This window comes from Mus pahari, chromosome 14 (assembly GCF_900095145.1).
Source record: "Mus pahari chromosome 14, PAHARI_EIJ_v1.1, whole genome shotgun sequence".
Lineage (NCBI taxonomy): Eukaryota > Metazoa > Chordata > Mammalia > Rodentia > Muridae > Mus > Mus pahari.
In genome coordinates, this window is record NC_034603.1 from 52072685 (window position 1) to 52096460 (window position 23776).

The following is a 23776-nucleotide window of genomic DNA, read 5'->3' on the forward strand; positions in this document are numbered from 1 at the left end:
CTCCTCCTCTTCTCTCCTTCTTTCAACAACTGTGATTAATTTGTCTTTTTAAAAATCAACACATAGCCGGGCGTGGTGGCACACGCCTTTAATTCCAGCACTTGGGAGGCAGAGGCAGGCAGATTTCTGAGTCTACAGAGTGAGTTCCAGGACAGCCAGGGCTACACAGAGAAACCCTGTCTCGAAATAAAATGAAAAAACAAACAAACAAATGAACAAAAACAACAACAAATAAAACAAAACACATGAAAATTGCACCCTTGGGGGGTCTCACTGCGTCTGACACACCCAAGTCCAGTGATCGTGGTGATCGCAAACACCCAGCAGGGCTTTGTGGTGAGAACACTCTTCTAGCTTGTTCAGTATGTCAGACACCACCAGAAAGCATCGTCTCCTTCCCGGGCATAACAGGGCCCTTTCCTCATTCCTCCACCCTCAACTTTGTAACTCCCCTGCCTCTGTAACCACCGCTTTGCTCTCGGCTTCTGTGAGATCACCAGCCTTAGACTCTGCCTCAGACCATGCAGTGCTGACTGACTTAGTGCTCTCCAGCTACGGTGTCACAAAAGACAGGACTTGGCCTTTTCACAGGTGAATACTATTCCACGGTGTGTATGTGCCACACTTTACTTATCAGTTAATGAACATTTCAGGTGAGTTCTTTTTTCTTTAATATCTCTCTCTGCTCACTCTCTGTGCTGTCTCTCTCCCTCCTCTTTCCCTCTCTCTCTGCTCTTTGTTCTCTCTCTCTCTCTCTCTCTCTCTCTCTCTCTCTCTCTCTCTCTCTCTCTCTCTCTCTCTCTCTCTCTCTGTCCAGGATAAACTTGTGGCAATTCTCTTGCCTCAGCCTCCCCAGGGTTGGGATTACAGGCACACACTGTCACCTCGGCTTTGTCTTAGCAATTACTAATAGAATTATGAATAGTTTTACAGTATCATGGAAGGGCAGATGCCCGGTCACCCGAGTCTGTCATGGCTGGAGAAACCTTACAGAAGTTGCATGCTCTTTTCATGATGTCCAAACTCACTTCATTCCCCACATGGGATCCCTCCACATCCTCGCTGGCACATAACCTTTTCCTCTTTTATATTCTTCTAAAGGGAGCAGGTGGTATCTCGCTGTGGCCTTTTATTTTGTGGGTTTTATTATTTTAATCTTTGTAACAGTGAACCCACAGTCCCCAGGGTGAATATAGGAGTGAAGCCTGACACAACGTGTGCACATGACAGTGAGTGCCATGGTCAGAGGACACTGACCTCTTTGGTTGAGACAGAACCTGTTATCTTCTGTCTATGCCAGGCTAGCTGTGTCTGAACCTTCTCCCGTCTCATCCTGGGTCCTTGTAGGAGTTCTGGGCTCCTAGCTCCAGCTGCTGAGCATCTCCCAACTTTTTTTTTTTTTTTTAAAGATTGGGTCTTGCTGGTTGTCCTAGAACTCTCAGTATAGCAGGCTACCTTCCAATTTGTAGTGATCTTGCCACCATCTCTGGTTATGTGGGGTTTGTTTGTTTGTTTGTTTGAGACAAGAATCTTTCTATTTCTGTTGAGGGTGGCCACAAACACCCAGGAATAATCTTGCCTCTGCCTCCCAAGTGCTGGAATAACAGGAACGCATCACTGCAGTTTTCAATGTGGTGTGTACTTTCTTGTTGAACCTTTTTCATATATGCCTTCTTTTGAAAATACACTTGATATAAACAGTCCCCCTTGAGACTGGGAGTCGAACTCAGGGCCTTGTAAGCACTAACCCTGTGATTGAGCTATGTTCCAGCCACATTGATTATTTATTGTTTTTAATGCTTCCATTTTATTTTAATTGTATGTGCATGCACGAATATGCCCACAAAGACAAGAAGGGGGTATCATATCCCCTGGAGTTACAGGCAATTTTGAGCTGCTCATGGTGGGTGCTGGGAACCAAACTCTGGCCCCCTGTGTACACACACGTCAGGTATTAAGAGGTCGGAAGAAGGCATCAGATTCTCTGGCACTAGAGTTACAGACAGTTGTGAGCCTCGTTGTGGGTGCAGTATAGAGACACATGTAGACATGTAGTCTACAAACATGTCTGAGGAGGATCTGGTGAAATATCTCCACTGCTGCAAAAGGGACCACTAGTGAGTGGGTCCAACCTAACATGTATACAAACACTAACACCAGCTTTTCCAAGACATGGAGAACATGTGGCCATTGGGGTACCTACCTGTGTGTTTTGTGGCGTTTCATGGTGAGAGATGGTACATGGGGCCATGTAGGTGCTTGGTTTTATGGTTTTTGTTGTTGTTTTTTTGTTTTGTTTTGTTTTTTGGTTTTTCGAGACAGGGTTTCTCTGTGTAGCCCTGGCTGTCCTGGAACTCACTCTGTAGACCAGGCTAGCCTTGAACTCAGAAATTCGCCTGCCTCTGCCTCCCAAGTGCTGGGATTAAAGGCGTGTGTCACCACTGCCTGGCTGGTTTTATGTTTTTTTTGTTTTTTTATTCCTAGAGATTGAGTCTCATGCATGCACCCCAGTCCCAAGTATTTGGTTTTTATTGTCTTTAAAAGTACAAATAAAGGGCTGGAGAGATGGCTCAGCAGTTAACAGTACTGACTGCTCTTCTAAAGGTTCTGAGTTCAAATCCCAGCAAGCACATGGTGTCTCACAACCATCCATAATGAGATCTGACGCCCTCTTCTGGTGCATCTGAAGACAGCTACAGTGTACTTAGATATAATAATAAATAAATCTTTAGGCCGGAGCGAGCAACATTCATTCCCAGCAACCACATGATGGCTCACAACCATCAGCACAGCTACAGTGTACCCATATACATACATACACACACACACACACACACACACACACACACATCCTTTTTAAAAAAATTACAAATAAAAAAATTTTTTTTTAAAGACAAGAGTTTTTCTGTGTAGCCTTGGCTGTCTAGGAACTCACTCTGTAGACCAGGCTGGCCTTGAACTCAGAAATCTGCCTGCCTCTGCCTCCCAAGTGCTGGGTAAAGGTGTGCACCACCACCGCCCGGCTTTTTTTTTTTTTTTTTTCTTTTAAATCTAAAAATAAAGCAAGAAGCTGGCCCTACCTCTTTCTCTGTCAACGACATCATGTTCTTCTGAGCTGTCCGTGACACCACCCTGTGCTGGCCATCTCTGCACCTTGCAGCCGTTCTCTGGTGAGCAGTTACTGCCTCACCATCCTGCTGGAGAGCGAAGGGCAAGGGGCTTGAGTGTGATGTGTAGGCAAAACCCACACAAAAAGGCCACTCCAGTCACTGTGGCAGAGGGCTCAGGATAGGAGCTCTCGATAACTTCTCAACTCATTTCAAAGTCAGCATCAGCTACCAAATGTAAAGTATTAGTTTTATTAAAATGCAAATCTATCAACTAATCCATCTTTCTAGAAGCAGCAGAATTGCAGGATCCATGTCAATTAAAATAGTTTCCAATTTATTCCTGGCTGGAGGGAGGGTGGCTTTCTGCATGTTAAAATGCACATCTCCCTTTTAGGGAGAGTTCTCTTCCCCTCCTTTTTCATCTCTCTTGTCTGTAACTCATTTTAGTTGAACTTGCTGCGCTCCATCTATTTTGAGTCATCTGTTCAAGCCTTGCTTCTCAGGCGACCTGTCTTTCTGGCTTCCATCGGCCTCCCAGTGTTCCCCATTCTCCCCACACTGTTCTGAGGATCGGCTCTGACCCTGGGATGGGACTGCCTGGGATGTTTCATATTTTCAGGTGATGATTTGGGAAGAGGATGCATTGGTTTCTGCTGACTCGTCTTTTGAATGACTAGGGACAGTGTTAACTGAAGCATTTCCATGACAGTCAAACCTAAGAGGTAGCTTAGGAATCTATGTGTGGAGGCACAATGAGAAAGAGACGGGGAGCTCTGCTCTCCTGTAGCCCCATTCAACTGGAAAATTCATGCCCCCAACACACACCGGATTCCTGGACAAGAAGTGTTACTACTGAGTTTTAACAAAACACTACCAAAATCTTGACTTTTGAAATGTCTGGTTTCGAGTTAGAGCTGCACCCAGCTGTCTGCAGCCATGATCTCCGCTCTCACTCTACTGCGAGCAAAGGTGCAGTGCTGGTCTGAGATGCCTGCGCTCGTGTGCAGGATAATCTGATGCATATTGACCACTGCAAGCCAATAAATCCCCCTTACGGGGATTTAATTCCAGCTTTTGACCTTTGGATGAGAAACAAGTGTGCCACCTCCTCCTGGCGGACCACCCGGCTAAGGAGGGCGACAAGGCCTAAGAAGCCCTGGCTGTCCTGGAATTCACTTTGTAGATGGAAGTCAAAGGTCCACCCGTCTCTGTTGGGAGAAATCAGGGTTATCCCCCTGGCCCATCTGTGGACTGCAGTCTTGCTGAGTGAGTCCTCATTACCCAAAGCAGTACAGGTATTTCTTTCATGGGTTTAACAGTTAGCATTTTGCTTTCTGTGCTAGAGATGGAACTGGGGGGGGGGGGCCTCTGCATGCTGGGCAAGTGCTCTCTACCAATGAGCTACACCCTCGGCCCCAAACCTATTATTTTTCATTGACAATCCTAACTGTATATTCATGGTCTAAAGGGCAACACTCTAGATGTGCACAGCATGACGTGGCTGAATGGAGCCTTTTAACAGATCCAGTACCACGCTGCTTATTTTTTTATGGTGAGACTCCTGGAATTTACTCCCTTCATTACTCTGGTCCGCAAAGCTCACTCCTCCAGCCTAGACAACTCTGCACCCCAAGGCCATCCCCTCCCAGGGGCTGCTAGCCATGCAGGAGATTCTTTCTTTCTGTTCCAGGCTTATTTCACTACACAGTGTCCTCTGGGTTCACCAAGGACAGCATCCTTTCTTGGCTTAAGGATGAACAGAATTCCTATATGCACACATACCACATTTTTCCATCCACCCATTTTTAGAACAAACATCCATTCTGAAAACAGATTTCTCAAGACATACAACTGGCCAAGAAGTTCATTAGAGAACAGGGGACGTTACTGATACAGAGAAGCATAAATTAAAACCACACTGAGGCACTGCCTGGTGAAATGGCTCTTACAAATTTAAGTCATGACAAATGTTGACAAAGCAGCAAGGTGTGCCCTTCAACTCTATCTGGGGAACAAAAGTTAGGGTGATCATTAGAGGACAGTACTGAGGCCCCGCCAAACCCCGAAAAAGAGCTGGAGAGCAGAACATGTGCTCAGAGCCTGTTAGGTCCTGGCGCATACACACACACACACACACACACACACACCACACACATAAGACACAGACACACACACACAAGGTTGAGCGGGCAGGAGGGCAGGCCTGCCACAGCTGTCCATGTTCTGAAAGTGCCAAAGGGACTGGAGATCAGCAGGTAAAGGTCAGCTGACCCCACAGTTAACTCACAACAGTCCAGATGTGGAAACAACCTGAGTGTGCATGCAGGGAAGAATGGACAAGAAATGATGGTTTACAGCGTATGAAGAGACTATAACTAGAAAAACATTAAGTCCTTTCAGCAATTTAAACTCTAGCTCAAGAACTCACAGTGAAGACAGTGACAACAGATTTTTTTTAAAAAAAGGTTTATTGTAGTTCTGATCATTTTATTGGCGGCAGCAGGTGGGTCCTGGGCTGAGGTCGGGCCAAGAGGATGCTGCTGTCATTTCCCACGGTCTGCATCAGAATGGTTGAACTGCCCGAAAAGAGATCGAAACAACTCCGTCCTAGGACAGAAAGCAAACTGGTTAACAGGCTGCTTAACTTCTCAAGGTTAAAAAGGAACCAAGAAGCTGGGAAATACCTTCATCTGTTTCTTCAATTGAAAACACAGCCATGTAATTAAGAACCACATCTCGGAGCACTTCTCCACAAATACAAGGGAAAGAAGAAACCCAGAAGCAGCCAATCACAGAGTGAAATATGTAAATAGTGCAGTGTGGCTGGATACCCTGTCTCCAGGGAATGAGTTTTCTATAAGTTTGCCCTTTACAGACAGGCTCTTCAAGTAAGAAAACAAGATTGAATATTTTAATAGGATATATGAGACTGGCAAGCAACGAGAGGATTCAATCAGACATGGGATGTAGGGGATATAATTTAGTTTTCATACATTTCTGGGACTTGGCAGTACTTGAAAAACAATGGAAATGACCCAGCAACAAGATCCCAATTATGATCATGTGTGCGGAGCTTCAGAGCAGAGCCAGGGCTCTTCCCTTCCCCCACACCCTTTGCTGTAATCTCAGTCTAAGAAATAATTTAATTGGCTAATTTATTTTTAAAGTTGGATTTTAAAAATTAACATTATTGGGCTAAGGAGATGGTTCACTGGGTAAAACGCTGGCTATGCAACCCTGACCTCAGATATCCAGTGCCCATGTGAGAAGCTAAGTGTGCCCATGCACTCAATATCCTCAGTGTTGGGGAGCAACAGTGGAAACAGGGGGTCATTGGGGCTTGCTGGACCAGCAGGCTAGCCCGAAAACCATGCACTCTAGGTTCAGCAAGAGAAGATGCCTGGCATCCTCCTGAGACCTCTTATGAGCCTGGATACATAAGTGTGCACAAGTATATGATTCATAGACCACAGCAATGAAGTAATGTGAGTCGTGTGGGGGTGGAGAACTTTCCTTATGAACTGTCCACTTTGTGTCCTGAGACAGGGCTTCTCTCTGGCTGCGGCTAGCTGGCCAATGAGCTCTAGGGATCCTCCTGGCTCCACCTCCCCAGTGCTGGTTATGAGTGTGTACCCTTACCTGGCTTTGAATGCGGGTGCAGAGCTTTATCAGCTGGATCACCCTGTCCCGTCCCCCCCTACCCCGGCATACTGTATTTTTAAGGTCTCACTCTTTTTGACCTTGGCTTCATATGCTGGATCCTGCTGCCTCTGCCCTTCAAGTGCTGGATTACAGGTACTATGTGCCACTCTGCCCAGCCCTACAGCTGAATGTGGACATTAAAAACACAACGACGGAGACTGGAGAGATGGTTTGGGGGTTAAGAGCACCTGCTGCTCTTCAAAATAAAACCAAACCAAACCAAACCAAACCAGAAGCCCAGGGTTTGTTTTCTTGCAGCTGCGTCAGGCAGCTCACAACCGCCTGTGAATCTAGCTCCAGGGATCTGACGCCCTCCTCAGGCATAAACTCACATACTGTGAGTAAAAATAAAAATGTCTCTTTTTAGAAATACAGCAAATAATCACTACAGCTAACACTGCTGTTATATCTGTGTGACACATTTAGCTCAGCCTAGGAAATGGCAAAGGGCGCGAGTTGGATGGGGAGCCACCTTGTCAGGAGAACCATGGGCAGGAAGTGGAGCTGCCCTGCAGGAGGCAGCTCACAGTTCTGACAGACCAGACCCACAAGATGAGAGTCCCTGAGATTCAGGAGACGGTCCGGGGACACACCTGAGGCAAGGGCCCACATCTGCTCTGTCCACATCCCAGAGGAACACCACAGACTGACATCTTCAGATCTAGCCCTTAGCCTGCTAGCATGTTAAGCAATGGGTTTCTGAAGGTGTTCTTGCTGTCTGAGGACTCCTAGCAGCCACCCTGATGCAACAGAAGCCATCTTTGCAACTGTTGGTGATTTGTCTTGCTCTAATAGGGTTCTATTTGGCTTTAACCCTCGGTGGCCTCCCAGCCTCTGCCATGACTTCGGGTGGCTCAGCTTTTCAGCACTCATCCTGCTGTAGCTGTGGAGTGAGACACTAACATGGGAACCCCAGCTCTCATGCTATGTCAAAGCAACAGCGGGCAAGCAGGGAAAAACCAGAATGCTGTCCTGTGGAGACCAATGCACAGGCAGAGAAACTATGGCCAGAAAACAACAGAGGGGCTCTAACTTTATTACAGGCATTTTATAGTCACAACAATTTGCTGGAAGCCTCACCCTAAACTGCCAAGCAGCCCCGACCCACACACATTCCCATGGTTCTCTAGCTCCAAGCATCTGCCCAGCCCTACAGAGCAGAAGGCCTCACCCCAGATGCAAATGGACACCACAGGCTGCCCCTCCGGATCCCCAGCAGCCCCGCCCAGCTTCACTCCTCACACTGTAGCCAATTTCCCAACAGGGTCTCCTTAGCCATTAAAACTAACAAAATTAAACAAGGAGAGAGCTACCATGACAAAAAAGGACAGCGTGACTTCAAGGTGATGCTGGCTGAGGAGAGATGCAGGGCACAGCATTGCTTTAATCTTCCTAGCCTAGCTCTGCTGGCCTGCACAAAGAGTCATCATTGCCCCCAAGCAAATGGTTCCACTCTGCTCCACAATGGCAGCACAGTGCATGGGCCAAAGGCAGCAGCTACTGTCCTCTGAGGGTTTACATGTCAGGAGCAGAGTGAAATGCTGAACATGTATTTTAAGAGAACATCATTTCACACTCAGTGCGCAAAACTGACAAACATACGCAGCTGCTTATAGCAAAGTAACCTGGGAAATTGAGTCACCTCTGTTCTTAAAATATAATAGAGAGGGAGACAGGTTGAGTGAAGAAAGGATTATTCCAATGTAAACATCTGCAAGCAAATCCAGCCCTCTGCTCCGTCCGGCCATCCGCTGGACCTGCCTTACAGGGAAGACAGGGCGCCTCCCCTCTCCTTCCCATGCCATCTACTAGAGACACCCAGTAGACCCCTCCCCAAGGCCCCTCCTTGCCTAGAGCAGCACCGTCCCTAAAACCTGCTCAGGGCTCCAGTTACACTGGAGCTTGGACACAGTAAATGACTGCTGAGCAAAGCCAGAGCCCAGCCTGCGAGAGAACAACACAAGCCCTCAATGCCACCACACATTTTAAGCTGCCATGTAATATATTCTGGGGCAGCATTTTTATTTATTTGTTTTATTATTGTGTGTTCATGCCTGGTCACACGTGGAGGTCAGAGGACAACTTGTGGGAGCTGCAAGGAGAAGACACCAGAAGTGAGACAGCAGAGGCGGCCACCCTGACCCTCTAGTCCTCCAGTGTACGTGGAGCATTGCAATGCTGTCCCTGTAAGACTCTGCACAGTGAACCTGGTGAGCCATTGCTTCAAATACAGACTCCTGCTCCTCATCACATCACGGGAAGATGAGGATCTGAGGTCTGAACTGCCTCCCTGCCTCATCTCCACCCTTGCTCTCAATGGCCGGTGGCAATGTCCACTGTAGAACACGCATGAATGCTAAAATGACACAGCATGGGCCACAGACTAATTACCAGGACTTGGACCCAGGGTGGAAGGGTCGATGGCAGGAGCTTTTCCTTGAATTAAAATGTAACTCACCCTTTATTACAACGTACAAAAGCAAGTAATGAGGACGAACATTTTTATTTCTTTTAAACAGTCATTTAGGCTGCAGAGGGGATAATTACCTATCTCTAGCGTAGTAAGGTTTTATAACCCTTATTAAGGCATTTTCTAATTTAATATTTTTACTATATTATCATAAACCTTGTTACTGGGAAAAAACGCTCATGCAGTAGCAGCCATTTTCCATAGAGACGGAGTGTATGTGCACATGTGCATGTATGAACAAGGGTGTGTCTTCCCGTGTGTGTTTTAAAGGGAGGCATACAAGCAGCACTGGTGAATGAGGACTTCCACGGCCTTGAGTGTATGGTGTGCACTCCTCACAGGACTGCAGCACACATCATTGTCTTTCATGCTATTTGGGCAAATAGTAGAACGCAGCTTATTAAACCTGCAAATGGCCTGTGTGGGGCTTTCAATTTGCTAGGTCAGTAGCTTGCGGCATCTGGATCTGAATTCTCCTATCTGCTTTCTGGAAGACCATGCTCGTCCTACTCTGGCCTGGAAACCCCAAGCTCCAAGGCACCCCAACCCCCTACATGCTGTACCTGGCTGCTCTTGTGGGGAGCACAAAGAAAGCAGCTGACCCAAAGATCCCCAGAAAAACTTGTCTACCATCTAAAACTACATCAAGGTCTCTCTATAAGTGAAAACCTCATATCCTCCAAATGCACCCTTCAACGAAGCAGTCTGAGTAAGGGCACAGTGTGGGCCAGGCACAGTGGCACATGCCTATGATCTAAGCACTCAGGAGGCTGGGGTAAGTAGAACCCAAGTTCAAGGCCAGCCTGGGCTACAGAGCAAGAGGAAAGTAGGAAAGAAGAGAAAGACAGTTGCAAACCTACATACATAACTGCCTCTGATCAATGTGAAAGTTGCTCCTTTGTCACTTCTCCAGGGTCGGACAACCCTAACACCCACGACACATCTGGAAAACACTCTGACCACCTTTCTTTCCCTTCTCCTCTCTGCCTCCTCTGCACACTGCAGACCCTACACTGCACACTACCGTGTGGCAGCCTGTGCCCCTCTACATGCATTTAAGAAGCAGGGACAGTGATAGCACACACAGGCAGAAGACTAACAACTTTATCTACCCCAGTGTCATGCTGAGCAAAGTCCAGATCATTTAAAACCTTGCAAGAAGGGTCCAAGTAGACAAGGTGGGGACTGCTTGTGTAGATAAGCGCATTGGTTGCTTGTGTAGACAAGTGCACTGTGCTGATGGTACCCTGACCAAACTCAGCACCACTAACTACGCCTTTCATTACTGTGCTCTGAAAACAATCTACCTAGTACTTTTGGATGCTTATAGACACATACAGACATGGATAATCCTTGGACTCAAAATACAGCACGCAGTATGATAATAAGTGTTTGTCTGAATGCCAGCCTGAACTTTACTAGCTACTGCTGATGATTACAGGAGGCTGGAGAGACAGTCAGCTGTTAGAAGTGCATATGGCTCTTACAGACAATCCAACCTTACTTTCCAGCACGCACTGTGGGTGGCTCACAACTGCCTACAAACTCAACTTCAGTGAATCTTACACTCTCTTCTGGCCTCTGCAGGTACCTGCACTCACATGTGCAGATTCACACTTTTTATTTTATACACATTTTTAAATCCTAAAAAACAAAAACAAATAACAACAACAAAGACACCAGAGAATATCAGAAGTCAGATGAGAAAGGCAACCACGTTCAGACACCTGTCCAGATAACTATTCCACCTAAGAGAGGCCCACAGGGACTGAACTCTGCCGTTCTATGACTAACCCACTGGCCAGGACAAAAGGAAAGTAAATGGCTGTGCCCCATGGCAGGCTAACAGTTCCACAGTTCTCTCCACTGCCTCTGTAAATCTTCCTGGCAGTATGCTGAACTCAAGGCCTCTAATCTGCCTCTCCAGGTAAGGCCTTCAGACCTGCTATGCCAATCCCAGCATTGTGTCTATTACAGCATTGCTGGTGTAGTCCAGATAGGTCAGTGGGAACAGAGGACTCCATCGGCACATTTGTGTGCACAAGCCAGGAACATATCAGGGCCCTCTCTATCTCAGGCAAGTGCTGTGACACTGAATCACATCCTGGGCTAGCCTCCTACTGTCTGAACACAGACATCCCTTACATCTGCTCTCTTCTGCTCTATTAATAGGCTCTGGCATTCTAAATACATACTGGAAGGTGCCAATGGCACTAAACGGAGGATCCCTCCCAGTAAATCACCTGTATTCTATCAGAAAGCAGAGTGGGCCAGAGGGCAACTGATATGCACAATTGCTTCTTTTCTAGAGATACAAAAAAAACAAAACAAAACAAACAAACAAACAAAAAAAAAAAACAAGAGACATCAGCCTGCTGTCTCCGAACAGACCAGCAAGCACAGCAGTAGCAGCTGTGATGGTGTACAAGAGCTGCAACCTGTTGTCAGAGCTAGCTAGCTCCCATTCTGGTCTGAGAAAATGGCAGCTTCTTCAGCAGCCAAACTACTGCATCCTCCATAAATGCTAACTCTAGAACACAAAGCCGTGCCTCCTTCACATAGGTATGAAGGACAAGTGGCCATCTTGACACCTCACAGTTGGCTCTCAATAATACAACTCACAGGGCAGAAAGCTTATCTGTCACTCCCGCACACAGCTAAGGAAGTCCATCGACTCCCCTTTTCTCCTAACAGAAGCGGCTCAAAGACTTCCTTTCTGATCTTCCCAGGTTTCATGCCAAGCCAAACCCAAACCAGAAATGAAGGCACACAGACACACACACCTACACACCATAAAACAAAGGGAATAGCAAAAAGAATGGGGCAGCCTCCCACACACCAACTTCTGTGTGTCTTTTTTTTCTCTTAAAAAAATTTCTGAAAACTTATTTAATGGGATCAAGCTAGCAAAGTACTGAGTGACCCAGGGAATCTCTTTAGAATCACTAATCATCAGGGTCTGGATACAAAATGATCCCAGACAGCAAACTGCAGATGTGCTAATTCACCACAAGGTGGCAGTCTATGACTCATTTCAAAGGGGACCAGGAGCCCATAAATTACCCAGGCTGTCTGCTCTCATCAGCACCCCCCCAGAGCTTGAAGGAGACTTGAGGAGGGCTATTCCAGTGTGCTCCCTCAGTCAGGTCAGAACTGGGTCCTTCAAACCCCTGCAGATGCCTTTAGCTCCACAGCTCTAAATTACAGCTGGTGACGTGGCCTCTGGCCTGTCACCTAAAGATCAGACAGACTCAAGATTTATAAATGTTTAAAGAAGCAGGTTCAGGCCCCAAACAAAAGACCTGAAAAGATGGGGAGAGGAGAGGATGGAAGAGGGAAAAGGTGGGAATTTGTTAAGGCTTTCTCCTTATAAATTCACTCCACAAAAACAAAGACAAAAAAATACTCAAAACTTGTACTATTCCTCCTACTAGCTTTCATATCCTTTTAAAGAAAAATAATTTACCTTATTAGATTTGCTGGTGTGGGGTGTCTTCAGACAAAAGGAGACCCACTCCTTGCTGCTCCTGTGTGTTAATATTCCATATTCCTGGGATGATTTCTACTTTCACAGTTTGACTGTTTTATAACAGATTTGATGTGAGAGAAGACAAATGTCCTCACAAAGGAAAGATGACAAATCACCTCACTGTTTTGTTTTGTTTTTTTTATCAGGGTTTTCTCTTATTTTTATTTATTTTTATTCTGGAGCTGGGCACAGGGCATTCTGCCTTGCTGGGATGTTTAATATTAACATCAGGCCACCGTGATCCTGGCAATAGAGTTGGCCGCTATTCTGTTTATGGTTTCATGACTGCTGGCTTCAGCAAGATGAAGCTCCTGTTCAAACAGCTGCCCCTTCCATGGCTCCTATGATGAGCCAGGGATGCTTCACCACTTGGATGTGACTCACTTCCTCAGTATTGGGGAGGTGAATGAAGCTGGTACCCAGGCACACTGGCATTCACACCAAGGTGTTCACATTAGTGCTGGGCTCACAGAACCTCAACTTCTAAGGGGCAGGAACTTGTAGAAACTAGTCAGGAAGTTCATGTCAGCCAGACAGTCTTCCCTTTGGATGAGCCAGCATGCTGGGCTGCTGCCACGATGCCTGGGGCCCACTCGGCCAGGCTTCATGAATGTCTTGCTTTGCCTGTCTTTTGGTTCCACCTCCACTCCCAGCCTTCCTCCTGCATCTGGATAACTCACCTGCTTCCACTCTCGGTCTCTGCTGTGTGAAGTGTACTCACAGTCTCCAGAGCCACTACCCTGGAGAGAAGCGACTGCATTCCTCCTTGCCATGCAAAGCTATTCTCTTAACTGAAGCTATCTTTCTGTTTACAGTGGCAAAACTTCTATCACTCATATCCTACACTAAACTGTTTAGTGGCAGTAACTGTAACTGAATTCCAGATATCAATGACATCTTTTACAATAATAAAACAAGACTAACTTGAGATAGGACCACCTATACAGCCCAAACTGTCCTGGAACTCATTATGTAGCTCAGACTGCCTTTACTATAAATTCACTTTATTTATAGTGATTTTCCTGCCTCAGCCTCTAGAATACTACTGCTATTATGGGCATAAACTGCTGTGTCTGGATCTATGACTATCTGTACGATGATACAGATACAATTTGAAAAGATAAAAATTGCTGCCTTCATCTTTTTACTTCCTAACAGTATCCCTCAAAGAACTTCTCCATAAACCAGATTCTGAACAGAGTCTATGCTAAGAATACCTCCTGTCAGAACACATTCAAAGACCCCTCCATCCTACAGCATACAGTCTCCACTCCAGCTGAAGCGACTGGTCCTGCAGTCAGCCATGTGCTGGCCTCAGCTAGTTTTATGACTAGCTTTAGGGCGCTTACTGCTAAATGTAGGATGAGGAATTTTCATGTCTTCTCTTGGAAGCCGGTGTGTCCTGCTGGTTTGCATAGCTGTACCTCCTCCCCCGCAGTATCAAGCTTCGGGAGAGGCGGGCGGCAGCCATGTGCGTGTATGAGAAAATGTGCATTGATTTCTCCTCTCATGAGAAAGAGCACAAAGCACTGAAGAACAATCGCTCGCCCTGCAGCATTTCGCTCTACACAAAGGCCCAGTCCCCGCCCCCTAGAAGCAGAAAGGAGAACTGCCCAGGACAACACATGGCCCCATCCAGACCCTACCTAGCCAGCCTTGGTTCAACCCATTTCTCTCCCTGGATGGCGTTCCTCATCTACACTGGAGAAGAAAGAACCTTCAGCCTTATTTACCTTTTAAATGGAGGTGCCCAGAGGGTAAAACGAGTTAATGTTTATAAAGTGCTCTGCTTCCCAGAGGGAAGCCATGGACAGAACACAAGGTGCAGCTGTGGCTCATTCAGGGCCTCACCCCAGGAGTGCTTAGCGATACCTTCCTGGACATGGATGCCCCCTCTCTTCTGTTTCCCTTTTCATGACAACATAAAAATAACAGGAGCTGTCCAGGTTTATTATGCCTTCAGTGATATACAAACAAATGCATTCTACAGTTTATTTTTTTCATGAGACAATTCTAAAAGCAGCCATAGCTTTTACTAGTCACCAGAGCATGTTTTCACAATGACCACGAGTTTGTAGGAGGCCAGCAGAAACCCAACCTGGTATAAAAATCACAGCCAAGATGGTCAAGAGAAAAATCAACAGAAGAACACAAAATTCAAGAAGCAGTAGAAAAATTAGTGATTTTGGGTCTTTCCCCTAAGTTCATCCAAGTAAAAATGACTCAAACACCCCCTAAACCAAGGCTGGGTACCAGAGATCCCCAGTATTGTATCCACTGTATTCTATGGTCTAGGCCTTTGCACCAGCACCAGACAGAATAACCACAGGGCAGGTTTGGGAAATTTGGTGATCCACACCAAAATGCTTTCCTATATACAAAATGTCCCTTTACAGAAGAGAAAAGATTTACTCTGGGCAAGCTAATGTTTTCTCTTTGGTTGAGATACTGCATTATTCCCACAAACTCTCTAGCAGCAGCAGCAGCAGTAGGGGTTAGCAGCTACACTCTGAGACACTCTAGTTCACAACTTTTAACTTGAGCAAGTTAATTACTCCATGACTTAGTATTTTAATCACAAACAGTAGATAATGTCAACCATTCCACTGCCTTCTGATGAAGGCTGGTGCCGGTCTGACACGGTGCTCAGTGAGTAGAAGGACACCGTCCCTCAGTGCCATCCACTGTTGATCACAACAGGATGGAGATGATCATGTCCCTCACAGCCATTTCCCTGCTAATCAGAACCAGGTGGAAAAAAACAGAGCAAATAAGGGCATCATGGAGAAACAAAAATGATCTATACATCTTAGCAATCTGATGTCAGCTGGGGATGACCATGGGAAACATTAATAATATATGTGAATGGCCAATCAAGAGAAAGGTTGAAAGCTTAGCTACATACTTGCAAGCCACTTTAGCTGTGATTAAAGCAGTGTCTGTAAGAGGCTACATTTAGAATATCATAATAATTTTAAAACAAATCCTTAAGAAAAGATCTAGAACCACTTTAATAAATATGCAATACCCTTTAGAGAGAAGAGAGAATTTTAAATTATGAGGAAATACTGTGAACCTGGCTGCAGAAATGAAAACAGCAGCCATGAAGTCAGACTTTGAAAGAAGATGCACTTCTATCACTCCCTCCGACTTGGAACCAAACTTCAATTTGACAGTTCAAATTCTCTAGTGTGAGAGGCCGACAGCACCAAATAGGAAAAACAAAGACACAACAGTAATGTTTTATTTTCAACCCAGGCTTGAGTCTGGACCAAGTCTTAGGCTTGAACTTGAGAGTGTTCCACTATCCCCTTTGCTGTTACTTGAGGAAAGCCTGGATCTCCTGTCTGTGCTGGGCGCCATCTTTAATGATGATCTGTGGGGTTCTTAGCACTGCCAGGGGAGGTCAGGCACGTGGCAACACTCTCCTGAGTATCAACAAGTGAATTATAAACTATGTCAATCCGAGTTAATGCAAAGCTGTAATCCTCTTTAACAGAGATCAAATCACTGCCGTGAGTTATGTCTGCTCTGCAATCTGATAAGGAAGAGAAGGAGCGGCTAATAAAAGAGTAATGGGAGCCCTAATGACGCTGGTAAAAGGCAGCACCAGTTAGAGCGGGGCTCTTGTTCTGCTGATTAGATCGATGTTGCGTATCTGCCCGGACTTGTCTCACCTGTGAGAACAACCTGTGTCTTCTGAGGAGATAAGAAGCCTCAGAGAAACCTCTGTATTTTAACCATTCTTGCCTGAAGTTCTTACCCAACAGAAAATCCTGTAAGGACAGGGTTTCCTGAGGTCACAGCAGATGAACTCTCTCAACGCTGTGCAAGCTACAGCACAATCTCTCAAGACCAGTGCCCAATTCTATTGAACAAAGCAGCACCGTAGGCAGGAGAGCTTTAAGAAAGTGTGTGGGGTGGGGATGGGGCAGGGGTGGCTATGGGCTGGGAGCAGGACTGCCATCAGGAGAGAGGGGAACATGCCTGCACATAGAATGTGGGCTGCATACCACACACAAAAATGGCAAGCAGAAGACAAATTGCCTGTAGGATTTCTATTATGCCAAGGCACCTCAGGAGCAGCATGGCCACGATGTTGATAAAGCACTTCACAAGATGGGCTTACATTTGCACATTTCTTAAACTCCAGATGTCAGACAATACGTTCAGTACACAGCACTCATCATCGAAGGGTCCCCACCTTCTGTTTCATGCCAGCACCTTTATACATGTAGAAAAGATGAGGTTTTATTCTGGGGGAGAGCTTGAGGCTGCTGTTCCTACTAAGAATTTTCTTGGGATTTTTTTGTTTTTGCAAAGGAACCAAATAATTCTAAATGTTAATGCTGCCATCATGTTTGTAATAAAAGTAAGTCACACAGAAAACTGCAATCACCCGCACGTACAGGGTCAGAGCCAGAGTCAACCTGGAAGGAGAACCCTCCTAGAAGTGGCAGCAAACAGCCACACCACTTTTCTTAGGCCTGTACCAGCTGACTGTCACTGTTGAGACCCTCCGTCCTTGCCAAGAGCAGAAACCAGAGCTAGTGAAGTTCTGCCCCTTCTCCGCATGTCTCAGGGGCTTGCAAGTTCTTCCTGAAGGCACCACACATGGCAAGACTTCACACCTCTAAAGTCTGCCTCCAAAGGCCTAGCACAGATAGCAAACAGCCTCGGAAGGTTATGGAAATTAACTGACAACAGTAAACTCTCTGTGGTCAGTACTCCTATCAGGTGAGGGAAACTCCATACTCAAAGTCCACGACCAGCTTAGAAAGACCTCTCTGCCTGTAAGTCAAAGGGGAGCCAGGATGACACAGAGTGGCAGCCCATGCCTGCTTTCCTCAGTCCACCCACTGCTCGCTGTCTCCAGTGTTGCTCTGGCAGAGTGTGGTGAAGTGGTACTAGCTTTCAAGTTCATGGTAAGCCTTGTGCAAAGGCACACAGATTCTTTCAATTCAGGAAAATACACCAGACACTTGTGTCTCCCTCAGAGTTGGAGACACACCTCCTGGACATAGGACATGCCAGGGTCACCCAAGACTTTCACTAACAAAAGTACCCCAAAAGCACTTAAACCAGGACCCAAGCAAACCTCTCCCACAGAACTCAGCTGGGCTACTTTGCATTTTAAAAGGATTTTTAAATAGATCACTTCAAGACAAAAATTACTAGTGTGAGAAAAGGATTTGTATGAGCAAAAATTAACTAAGCCGGGCATGGTGGCGCACACCTTTAATCCCAGCACTCAGGAGTCAGAGGCAGGNGGATTTCTGAATTCGAGGCCAGCCTAGTCTACAAAGTGAGTTCCAGGACAGCCAGGGCTATACAGAGAAACCATGTCTCGAAAAACCAAAAAAAGAACACTCCACAGGGGACAAAATGGGGATGCTGTAAACCGCGTAGTGTGTGTTAAGAGAAAGAGCAGAGCTCTTTCTCTTAATGAGTACAGTCCCGTTTCAGTCCGCTCAAACCAATCCAAATCTATTGACCTCAAACTGGACAGGGACAAGGGAGAGTCAGGGATGGGCACTCAGAGCCCCACCCGGGGCAGAATCTAATGTAGGCCTATTTGCAAACAGTAACCTGGAGCCAGGGACACCTGAGAGAGATGAAGGCACCACAGATTTGGTCAGCTCACGACTGTGGGGACAAGACAGCAGGAGCACAGGGGGTTCCTGACAGCACAGTTAGGGAGGAGAGTCTGAAAGAAGCAGCTGGGTCCACAAAGTCAGCGTAGGGCAGAAATCACCAGGGAGAGACCGCCTTTCACCTTACAACCTGCAACAGAGGAATGGATAGCAGACCCTTCCCTATGCCGCCAGAGTTCACACACATAATTTCAAAAATGAAAATGTTGTTGATACAAAGCAATACAAATTACTGTAGAAAATTCAAGTACTACAGACACAATACAGTAAAAGAATCTTTTACCTCACCCTACTCCCCAGTAATAAATCAAAGGCTTGCTTCTTAGCTCCTAATGAGGGGCAGATGAGTTCTCTCACAGAACAGGCTAGCCCAGAGGCAGGCAAGAAAACTACAATGCCTGGCTTCTTCACTGCATGTTGTCCCGTCCCTTACCCACTAGCGGTCACTGAGCAGACACTCTCATACAGTGACACACTGTGGTACAGATACACAAGGATACCATATGCCTGTTTAATGTTTGTAACTTAAATTTTAATGCATTCATTTCATTTTATGTGTGTTTTGCCTGCATGTATATATGTACATTACACGAAAGTTCACACTGCATGCCTGGTACCTGTGGAGTTCAGAAGAGGGCACTGGATTTCCTGGAAATAGTTACAAATGGTTGCAACCAGAATGTATGTGGTGGGAGCTGAACCTGGGTCCTGTACAAGAGCAACAAGTATTCTTAACTGCTAAGCCATCTCTCCAGCTCCTTAGTTTTTATTTTAGACTATAATGAGTGTTACAGGCAAGATCTCTCTCATCAGTTAACAGATTATCCTGGAGATCTTTGCATGCCAGTACAACTATTTTGGTCCTTTTTTTTTTTTTTTTCCTGCTTTATACACATTAGGTAGCACCAACATGAAAATCTGAAACCTGCACTTTGCCCTGTTGTCCCAGTGCTGGGAACTGAACCTTCGAGGATGCCACGCAAGGCATCCACCACTACAATGGAGCCCAGCCCCTGAAAGTCGAGACTTCTGAGTACCAACATGCTGATCAAATAGCCACATGGCACCTTTTTTATTTCAGATTTTTCTCATTCTGGAAGCAACTCACTAAGTCTATGCAAATATTGCCAAAGCTGGAAAACTCCCAGATCTCCTGGCTCTGAACATGTTGATTAATGGAGACTCAACTTGTTTATTTTATCAACTCAGAAATGGCACTACAGTATGGAGCGTTTAGTAGGCTCTTTTCCACTGATGTTTGTTACACAACTCTGCTTCTTTCTCAACAGTTGCTCATAATTTCATCAAAACAATTGTATCTAACCAGTCCCTTATGTATAGTTATTTGGACTATTTGTTTTTCACACACACATACACACACAAACCAGTAAGTGTCCAAAAGGATTTGCTAGCCACACATTCAAAACAACACATGAACGTTCACCCCTCACACCCTCACCACAGGTTACTAGCAAAAGGAAAAAAAAAAAAATCTCATCTTAACTTACATTTCTTGAAATGTTTACTGCATAGGTTTCTGGGCCATGAGGAAGCTGTAGCTCCTTCACTAACAGCAGAGCACCATCAGACTGACTGGTACAGTTTGTCATTTGCTAATGGACCTGGTTTCTGAGGTCTTTCTCAGGGGATGTATGTGCTCAAGTTTATTAATAATTCTCTGGTTCCTGTATCATGTTTATAGTCTTTCTCAAACTCAAAATCAGAAACAAAACAAAAAACTGTTTAAACCTCTGTACTCTCACATACATGGCAGAAATGACTTATCTGTAAGTTAGCAAAAACTGAGCTGTTCACTTGAGGAGGCAGCGCAAGGAGTCAGTGACATCCAAACAACCGTGAACATTCCCCATTGTGGCATAAGAAATGACACTAAGCCGAATGCTACCGGACGAAGGCCACACACAGTGGCCCCTCAGTACACATGACAGACTGGCTCCAGGACCCCTGCCCCTTCCCCTAAGATATCAGACTCCATCACTGCAATGACACTGTCTCCCTACCCGTCCATGAGGAACACAGCAATGACAACATCCGCAGAGGCTACAGTCCTGTATATAAAACAGTATAGCATTTGTATGAACTTCTGTTAACCACTAGATTAGCATCTCTATTCACTACTGAATTCAGTGTGAGCTATGTAATCACCACATACCATAATGTTTAGAGATAATACCTTGGAAAAGCACGTTAAATACATACATAACTGACCCCCCTCTCTCCTCTCCCTTCCATCCCTTTTTACTGGTTCTGGGACCACACCCACAGCCTCAGGCATGCTGGGCAAGTGCAGTACATCTCAGCTACATCTCCAAATCCATGTACAATTTTTCTTTCCTTAAATATTTTCTTATATGAGTACACACACGTACGCCACAGCACCCATGTGAAGGTGAGAGGACAACCTTGGGTATCAGCCAGTGCCTTCCACCTTGCTTTATTTTAATTTTTTATACTTATTTATTATATGTATATGTGGGTATATTTGGGGCAGGGGTCAAAGGATGACTTTTGGAACTCAATTCTCTCCCCTACCATGTGGGCTCCAGGGATCAAACTCAGATCATCAATCTTGGGAGCCAGAACCTTCACCCACTAAGCCATCTTGCTAGCCCTGTTCAGTGCTGTGTACTGCAGGCTGGCTGGCCCACTGAGCTCATAGAGATTCTTTGCCTCCACCTAACATCGCAAGGTAAGTGAACCTGATTAGAGATGCACATCACTGCACCAGGCTTTTCCTGGGTTCTAGGGATTCCAACTGAGGCCCTCATGCCTCTGTACAATCTCCCCAGCACCCTCTTCCTAAACGTTGTAAATGGAAGGCTAGCTGAATCTCTGTACAAAATCTATCGTTACAGAAGACTGGTGGTACTGCATTTCTTCTTTTCTTTTCTTTTCTTTTCTTTTCTTTTCTTTTCTTTTCTTTTCTTTTCTTTTTGGTTTTTTCGAGACAGGGTTTCTCTGTATAGCCCTGGCTGTCCTGGAACTCACTTTGTAGACCAGGCTGGCCTCGAACTCAGAAATCTGCCTGCCTCTGCCTCAAGTGGGTACTGCATTTCTTACACTTCACTTTTCCCATTGAGGGGAAACAAAAAAAGAATATACATCTGCAACCCAGCACTCAGGAGGCTGATGGAGGAAGATTATGAGTTCAAGGCCAGCTTGGGAAACACAGCACGACACTGTCTTAAAAGAGCAAAACAAAACTCACAAAACAGACCATGCTACTGCCCTCTCCTTTTTACTTACGATGAAGTAGCAATACCTTCCAGCCCTGGAAGTTTTGATGCTAGAAGCAGAAAGAGCTGACACTCAGTTACAGTACTCATAGTTCATCTGGCCCATTCAGAGGACAAAGCCTGAGCAGAAAGACAGATGGAGCCCTCACTTTAGGAGACACAGTGTGAATGAATGTCCTGGGAAAAACACATTCTCAGTTTCAGGGATGGTGGTGCACACTTTGATCCAGGCCAGCCTAGTCTACATAGTGAGTTCCAGAACAGCCTTTCCAGGACAGACTGGGCTACGTACAGAGGCTGTCTCAAAAATAACAAAACCACAACAAAACATAAACACTCAGTTCTTAAGCTACAAGACCACTGTCAAGTTCCTTATCTGAAGCTAACCCACTGGAGAAGGATGCTGGTAACCATTATCTAACAACAACAAAACATCTTTATCCCCCTATAAGTACAGAATGTGCTGCCCAAACCACACAGTCCTAACCCTTCTCTCTCCTTGCTGCTCTATCAGACCTAGCAATACAACACACACCCAGCCAAGGAAAAACTAGAAAAGGGCTGCTGTAAGGGATTCTGGGGAAACTTTTACTCAAAACAAGAGTCCACAGATATGGCTGGCACTACTCTCTCCTCTTCTTCCTGTCTCAAGCACGGAGGTGGTTTGGTGACTAAAGCTGGCAGCCACCTTGGGAACACAAAGGTTAGGGAGAGACCAAGAGATCAGCCCTAACATTCCTGGCTCTGGGAGGAACTCAGGCTGATTTGCTCTGCAATCGGCAACTATGCTTCTTAGTCAGCCAGGACCAAATGATTCTAACCATTGCATTCATTCTCAAATACTTGGGGTTTTTTTTGGGTTTTCGTTTGAGATAAGCATCTTATTAAACGGGACAGTCTGGTCTTGAATTCTTGATCTTCCTGTCTCAGCTTCTGAAGTGCTAGAATTATGGGTGAATGCCACCATGTCTGGCTTTTCAAATAATTTGTAACTGTAGTATGTAATATACCATCCAAAAGGATAAATATAGATAAGTTCAGAGAAACAACCTCTGGGGTACTAGATAATATAAGAAAAATCTATAGCTAGAGATTTAGCTCAGGTGGTATAGCACTTGACCAACATGCATGAAACCCTGGGTTAAATTCCCTGCACTGAATGAGAAATGCACATCAGTATACACCTGTAATCGCAGCACTCAGGAGGTGAGGATAAGAAATTCAAGTGTATGTAGGATTATGGACAAGCTGCTCTGTACTCAAACAAACCAAATGGCAAACAGCCAACAGTGTGTGGCCTAAAGCTGCTATTTTCAGGCCTAGAGACAAGGTGTTCAGATGAGGTTTAGAAACAAGTAGAAAGGCTACATGTGACTTGAAAGACACCTGGCAAAGCCAACACCAGCCTACAGTCAACCACTAAGAAGACTACCACAACATTATTTGTGATAAAATAATATATCTACTAGTCAGTGAATAGCTAAATGATATAAAATATTATTGTCATTTGAATTTTAAAATTTAATGACATAAAAATTTTCACAGTATAAAAAATATAGTAGAACATAATTTTAATTCTATGAAAAAGAAAAGTCAGAACAAGCTGAAACAAACATACAAACAAACCCCAAACCAACAAACCCTGAATGGAAACATTTTGAGTGTACATGTTCCCTGTGCTACATGTATACACTGTGAGTCCCTCCATATAAGAATAGCCAGAAATAATAAACACTATTTTACACCCAAATCTGAACACCACTAATAGAAGGGCTTCTTCAAGAAGGAACAATTTCAGAACAAACACAAGGAAAGTACAAGATAAGCTTTGAAAGGCCTAACATGGTGAGGCCAGCCTGTTTCAGACCAACCAGGGGTATGTAGTGAGACCCTACCTAAAAACGAATCACCAAAGATCATGTACGAAGAATAAGCATATAAAGAAGGTTGGCGAGCCAGGCGTGGTGGTGCACGCCTTTAATCCCAGCACTCAGGAGGCAGAGGCAGGCGGATTTCTGAGTTCGAGGCCAGCCTGGTCTACAAAGTGAGTTCCA

General features: G+C 45.4%; 1 protein-coding gene across 2 annotated transcripts in view; it reads right to left on the minus strand.

Moving 5' to 3' along the window:
* Positions 1-5563: 5563 nt before the first annotated feature.
* The window catches only part of Aatf (apoptosis antagonizing transcription factor), an 88537-nt gene continuing 70324 nt past the window's right edge, over positions 5564-23776 (minus strand). Inside the window, exon 13 of one of the 2 annotated variants that reach the window (XM_021213020.2) lies at positions 5564-5717. In XM_021213020.2, the coding sequence (XP_021068679.1) occupies positions 5654-5717 (64 nt within the window). In that variant the 3' untranslated portion in view covers positions 5564-5653. Of the gene's footprint in view, positions 5718-16959; positions 17036-23776 lie in introns of those variants that run through there. The other variant, XM_029546681.1, reaches the window with a different exon arrangement.